The 7,576-nt window shown below is 37.6% G+C and overlaps 1 protein-coding gene across 1 annotated transcript; it reads left to right on the plus strand.

Moving 5' to 3' along the window:
* Positions 1 to 3,052: 3,052 nt before the first annotated feature.
* LOC129898936 (pentatricopeptide repeat-containing protein At1g12620-like) lies at positions 3,053 to 3,733 on the plus strand. Its single transcript, XM_055973648.1, has one exon. The coding sequence runs from the start codon at positions 3,053 to 3,055 to the stop codon at positions 3,731 to 3,733; it is 681 nt and encodes a 226-aa protein (XP_055829623.1).
* Positions 3,734 to 7,576: the final 3,843 nt, after the last annotated feature.

The raw sequence follows: 7,576 nt of genomic DNA on the forward strand, positions 1-7,576 counted from the left end.
TAAAATAGTGTTCTCTTGACACTCCGTACGACTTCTTCGTCTCATGTTTGTATGTTCATTATAGCTCCTATCTCTCTGGAATTTGAGCGAGGCGATGTTGCACGTATCCCAAATTGCTTCCTTTCTATTAGAAACTTCAATGACTTTTTCTGCATCCACGAAAAAATTGTTAGTTTTAAGCGAATTGATTTGTGTTGATTCCTTTGGTTGTCTGTTTCTTGTCTTGCTATCTTTGGTTGACTGCTCCGATCTCCCACTTCTTGATAGATACGAGACCATATTATATTTAAACAAAATATTTAGACTCGTATAAAAATCCTTTGAGAAAAAATAGATTTTGAAAAATAATTTTGAAAAAGATCACTGTCAAGTGTCATTTCACATAAAGCTTAGTCGAATGTTCTTGGTTCGAAGCTCTTGCGCATCCGATAGTTCGTTGAAATGTTTTCATGTTCATTTAAACTGAGGTATTCTGATATGACCTTTCTGAAGTTCTTTGCCGTGGACTCAAAATTCTGTTGTGTTGAAAATTTGACGTCGACTTTTGAACTTCTAATGATGCTGAGGACCATCTGAAGTTAGTTTCAAACTTCTAATCATGTTGGAGGTATTTGAAGTTGTCTACTAACTTTAGATTTTTCTATCTTACTTTTCAAACAAGCACGCCGTCTTCCCCCTCATATACCCATTATGAACAAAAAAAATTCAAAAATAGAAAAATTAAAATTGGTCCAAAATTGCAGAAAGGGGAGAAGAAGAAGAGAAACCTCGAAAACAAATTTGAAGAAAAAGAAAATGATTTTTCAAACCTCGTGGTCCTAACTACACCTCGTACTGGTGTCCGTAGTACTTCCCTTAGCCAATTCCAGTCTTCAATCAACAACCCTCCACGAGCAATGATCACGTCCCGTAGTAGACTCCACGGCCCGTGAAGGGTCTATAACATACTAATAAATGGATACGGTAAGAAAAAGAAACTTGCAAGGTTTGTTTGAAGTTCAAGAACCGGTGAAGCAAAACAAATTTACGCTGAGATGTTATTTTCGGGGACCAAGCCGAATATATACACTCATGTCACTTTGCTCAATAGTTATTTTAAGTGCGGACTTCTTCAAGAAGCTATGTCATTCTTTAATAAGTTAGAAAGAAGTGGAGAATATACTAATAATGCATTTTATAATGTTGTCATTAACGGATTGTGCAAAAATGATAAATTTAATGAAGCACATGCTGTTTTCGAGAAGCTTTCTTTCCTTGGATTGTTCCAGATGTGAGAACATACACTGTAATGATAAATGGATTTTGTCTTGAAGGGTTGTTGGATGAAACCAAAGATATTCTAAGAAAAATGGAAGACAAACGGTTGTTCTCCAAACAATGTCACTTATAATGTCATTGTGCAGGGATTTCTCAGGTGCAACAAAATTATTGAAATGGCATCTTTTATGAAGGAAATGGCTGGAAGGGGCTTCTCATTTAATGCAACTACAGCTGACTTTTTGGTAAACATTGTAAGGGAGAATCCTTCTGTCCTTGACATGATACCAGAGCTTCACTCGAAAAATAAGAAGTGAATATTTCTTTTGTTTGGTTCATTCGGCTATGCTATCACTGTGATACAATTTCCTTATCATCCGTGCAAAAGAAATGGCATCCAATGCAAAGTCACCAAAATATGCTCTCACAATGTTCACAATATGTCAAAACTAAGAATAAAACGCGTAACCCTCAAAATAGAACAAATTCGGGCAATTATAGAAGTACAAAACCTACTCCTAAAACAGCTAGGAAAACTTAAGTCGGAGGAGTTCACGCTATAGCATCTTGGTCCATACTGGATTTCACGCCCCGTGGTTTTTGACTTAGCTCCACCACTATGTGGGCCTTTTCTTCTTAACGGCCGAGTATTACGCTTCGTGGTCCTGACTACGCCCCGTACTGGTGTTCGCAATACTTCCCTTAGCCAATTCAAGTCTTCAATCAGCAACCCTTCACGAGCCATGATCACGTACCATAGTGGACTCTACGGCCCGTGAAGGGTCTCGTGGAGTTCCACTTAGCCAAAATTTCAGTATTTGAATCTTTGCTCGTATCAGCATCACACCAGCCACCACGTCCCGTACAAGGCACCACAGTTCGTGGTGGCACTCGTAGTCCTGGGTTCTCAGCAAAACTACATCAACTCTTCAAAAATCATCCACACTCATGCACGACTTAGTTTTTCTGCAAAATGAACATATCTACAGAAACATGCTTGCAACGCACACTAATCCACCATTTTGAGCGTCGAAAATATCGTAAATACATGACACATCAGTATGCTATTGTTATTGGATAACTGTGGTGTTCAGGCTTATTTGTATGCACTTCGACTAATTCCACTGTACTACCTCCGACCAATGTTGTAATTCTGTCCACCAAGGCTTAGATAAATAGGAAGAAATCAACTAGTGTTTTTCCTTGCTGAAATTTGAACTGAAACTTCGTAGTTCTCAAACCACTTCATTGACTGCTAGGTCTCACCCTTGGGTGCATAGAAATGTAGAAACTCTTTGTGGGCTGCTATTATACATTTTGCAAGGGTGAGAGACAAAATTTGTGAGCCCGATGAATTCATGTATGCAGCCGTCATGAATGGGCTCAACAAAAGGGGGCATACTGAAAAAACTTTTAAGTTTGCTCCGTTTAATGGAACAAGGCAACACTAAGCCGAACATATATATTTACACTATTGTTGTTGATTCCCTTTGCAAAGATGGAAACTCAGATGCTGCTATCAACATTTTGAAAGAGATGAAGCAGAAAGGCATTCCTTCCGGCTTAGTCATGTATAATTCAATAATTGATGGTTTGTGTAGGCTTGGTCAGTAGGAAAAGGTTACGACTTTGTTCTCTGAGATGGTGAACCTTAATATTTATCCAGATGTGCTCACCTTCAACATACTAAACATATGGATTATGCAAAGAAGGCAAAGTCGAAGATGCGGAGGAAGTAATGAAACACATGGTCGAAAAGGGTGTAGAGCCTAATATAATCACCTACAGTGCGATAATGGATGGGTATTGTTTGCGTGGTCAACTAAATAGAGCGAGGAGAATTTTTGATATCTTGATAGATAAGGGCATTGAGCCTAACATTTTTAGCTATAACATACTAATAAATGGATACCGTAAGAAAAAGAAACTCGCCGAGGCCATGCAATTGTTTGGTAAAATTTCTCAAAAGGTATCAAAGCCTGATAATGTTACCTACAGTACAATCTTGCAAGGTCTGTTTGAAGTTGCAAGAACAGTTGAAGCAAAACAAATTTACGCTGAGATGTTATTTGCGGGGACCAAGCTGAATATATACACTCGTGTCACTTTGCTCAATGGTTATTTTAAGTGTGGACTTGTTGAAGAAGCTATGTCACTCTTTAATAAGTTAGAAAGAAGTGGAGAATATACTAATAATGCATTTTATAATGTAGTCATTAACGGATTGAGCAAAAATGGTAAACTTAATGAAACGCATGTTGTTTTCGAGAAGCTTTCTTTCCTTGGATTGTTCCCGGATGTGAGAACATACACTATAATGATAAATGGATTTTGTCTTGAAGGGTTGTTGGATGAAGCTAAAGATATTCTAAGAAAAATGGAAGACAACGGTTGTTCTCCAAACAATGTCACTTATAATGTCATTGTGCAAGGTTTCTCAGGTGCAACAAAATTAGTGAAATGGCATCTTTTATGAAGGTAATGGCTGGAAGGGGCTTCTCATTTGATGCAACTACAGCTGGTTTTTTGGTAGACATTGTAAGGGAGAATTCTTCTGTCCTTGACATGATACCAGAGCTTCAATCAAAAAATTTAATCAAATACCAGGGCCCTCCTATGTGTACCTTCTACTATTCAGCAAGTACATGCTACCTCCCACCAACACAAGTATCGGGTATCTTTGACTACCAGATATGTTCAGTTGTCTATGAAATATTGAATCTTGTGGACAATTTAAGATAGGTGACGTGATCATGTTCTGTCAAAAATTTAATCTCGTCTTTAGAATGTTTTGAATGTCAGTTGTGATCGTTTGTTTCTTCTTTATTAACGTAATAGAGTGCACCTGACGTCTATGAATGTCATGCTGATACTTTCTTGTTGCGTTCGCTTGCCTTGTCTTGGCCATGTGAAGGGCAGGATTATAAAACAAGTCATGTTTGGGAAAGGAATACACAAACAATTGCCATGCTGTAGTGTTTTGATAAGTCAAAAGGATATTATGACCGAAGAGGTAATCCTAAAACTTTATCTTGCTATGATCTTGAATACTTTGCAACATGTTAGAGCAGTTTGTACTGGTTTATTGCAAAATTTGTGCTGGCTGGGCCTGACCAGACCTTCAAATAAAAGGCTATTTTCTGTTTGTATTTATTTATTCGTTGCTGTAACATGTTTTAGTGTTTTTTAGAACTTAAGTTTGGGTTTAGAGTTCTAACTGACTGAGATGAATACATGTTCATGAAATAAGACACATTTTCTGAATATGCTTCAACATCTATAATTACACCTTCTTTGCCTGGTCAAAAATAATTGTGTCTTCCCAAATATAACTTATCAAGGGTGTGGTATAAAAGTGGGTTGAGAATCATAAGGTTTTAGGTTCAAATCCCAGCAAGTGATTTCTTTTCATTTGTTCTAGTACCTAGTAATTGTTGCTAGTGGAAGGTGATAGTTATCCTAAGGAATTAGTCGAGGTGCGCACAAGCTGTCTTGGACACCCATGGTGGCACGGTTATCAATTATTTTTTTTTAAAAAAAGACTTACCAACTTGCAGTACACGTGCTTTGTTGTCTCTGGAATAGACTTGTTTGTATCCCCTAAATACCATACATGCGATATTTTCCAAGGACTTTTTTGCTTCAAATCTTTCTTTCTAATTTTCTGCATAACGTGTCACCAGATAATCTCATCAAGCACATTCTAGTCGTTGATTGGACTGGTATGTCATCCCTACAGATGTTGTCTATACTGTTGCAAGTGAACATTGGGATGAGCTGAACCGTTTAAAGCCTACATACAAGGAGGTCATTAGATGTTGATGGCAAGAAATATGTTTGGGTCTACTGTTTGGAAGGAGACCTTTCAAAATTTGACTTTACCTCTCTTTGGTAAACTTTTTAATTCTTTGTACCTATTTGCATTGTTAAGGAGAGCCTTGGTTCAAAAGTAAAAATTATTGTCGTGTGACGAAGAGGTCATAGGTTCAAATTGCGGAACACATCCTTTTTTTCATCTAATTTTGATCAAGCTTCTGCACGGATTTCCCTTATTTCAGGATGGTCTTTAATTTTTGCCCTTGCTTTTCTTAGTTAAAGAATATATGACCTAGTTTTGCAACTTGTTCGTTAAAAGTTCCGTAGGAATAAAGTGTGCATAATTATTCTGAAACTGACTTATGTCTCTATCACACAAGTACTGTAAGAACTAAATTATGCATGTAAAATAACTTGTAGGTTATGAACTTATTAAGCCATAATGTTTTGAAATGGCACTTATGTTTATAACACATAATTTGTAGAAAAGATCACTCAGAGAGTTAGATGCTGGTTAGCTAGAATGTTGTCCTACGCAGGAAGACTTCAACTTATAAAATCTGTAGTGTTTGGCATAGAGAGTTATTGGGCCCAGATATTTGTATTACCAAAGAAGATAATCAAGCTTGTGGAGGCTGTTTGTAGATCATTCCTCTGGACTGGTACTGGTGAACTGTCTTGGAAGGCATTAATAGCTTGGGAAAAGGTGTGTCAGCCTGGTTCAACAAGAGGATTGAATGTGATAAACCTCCAACTATGGAACAAAGTTGTAATACTAAAGCATCTGTGGGCTATATTTAAGAAAAAGGACACATGGATTAAATGGATACATTACTACTATGTCAAGAATATGACTGTAGAGGAGATGACTATCCCCCAAAATGCAGCAAGGGTAGTAAAAAAGATCATTGAGAGTAGAAAGAGCTTACTGAATCAAAACTTCAGTCAAGGTACTCTGCAACAAACCATGGACATAATGACCAGAGGTGGGAGATTTTGGATTAAAAGAGCTTACACAACCTTACAACCTCTGTTCCCTAAAGTCCCATGGAAGGCAATCACAATCCATAGGTATGTGCATCTAAGGTATAGATTCAATCTATGACTAGCTGTACAACAAAGACTTGCAACTGTGGAGAGCAGTGGCGGAACCAGGATTTTTAATAAGGGGGTTCAAAATCTAAAAAGGTAGACACACGAACTAGTCGAAGGGGGTTCGACATCTACTATTTATACATAAAAAAATATTTTAACCATGTATAAATAGTATAATTTTTCGCCGAAGATGAACCCCCTGGATACATGCTGGGTCCGCCCCTGGTGGAGAGGCTTCAACAGTTTGGCATTCAAGTGCCAATGAACTGTATATTCTGTGCAAAGGAAGTGGAGCCTTTTGATCACCTATTCGTTAGAAGTGAGTAAAGTACTCAATTGTGGACTTAACTTCTTACATGGCTTGGACAACAAAGATCTATTGGGACATGGCAACAGGAGATTGATAGAATATGCATACTAGCAAGGAGGAAGCATGGAATAGCAGAGATCACCTGCTGCACCTCTGCTATGGCAATCTATGGGATATGGAAAGACAGAATTCGCCTTAGATTTCAGTATGGGAAAGTTGAGATGCACCAGACTTGCAAAGACATTGCACTGCAGGTCCATATCAAAGGAAGGAATATAGCACATTGGCAGAACACTTGGATTAGATTAAACTACTACCCTTAATACTTTTGTTAGTTAGTGTTTCAGCAGTAGTGCTAGTGCATATAAGCTCTTAGATTTATTGTGTTTGGAGGTAGATGGTCAGCTTCTATCTGGCTTTGTAATGATCCAGCTTTGGTTAATAAAAGCTACTTGTTAATCACAAAAAAAAAAGGAGTGTATCACACTCACTACGTCATATCGACAAAAATTGTCAAAATAACACAATGGACATGAGTCATGACATGAGGTATCCAAAATGAACAAAGACTAGTTAAAGTATCTAAGTGAAAGTTGGTGCGAACTTTAGATGACCACTGATGAATTCGATCAAAATATACTTTAAAAGGTGATTCCAACATGTTACATCTCCTATCTCAAAGGTTTAGTAGTCTTGTCGGATAATCTTAGTAGCTTATTTAGTGGAAATTCGATTCCCCATCATGTAATCCCCTCCCTTACCTCAAATTTCCAAAAAAAAAGTGCACATTGTTCTCTCTTTTTTTCCTTGTTTATGTTACATTTTATATTTTCTAAACTGAGATATTCTGAGCCAACTGTCTGTACTGTTCACGATTCATCCTCTACTTAAATACTGGATTTTTGGTACTAAAGTTAAAACTCATGACATGCAACTAACCACACATCACACGCTGTACTCTGACCACTGAACCAAATCCAAAGGGGGCCATCATATTTATGTTTTCTTTCTCTCTACCTTCAACTGGGTGCATTTGGTTGAAGCAAAACACACCATTCAGCATAGCCAACACTATTTAGCAGTAACTAGCAGCACCTT

Source organism: Solanum dulcamara, chromosome 8, assembly GCF_947179165.1.
Source record: "Solanum dulcamara chromosome 8, daSolDulc1.2, whole genome shotgun sequence".
Taxonomy (NCBI): Eukaryota; Viridiplantae; Streptophyta; class Magnoliopsida; order Solanales; family Solanaceae; genus Solanum; species Solanum dulcamara.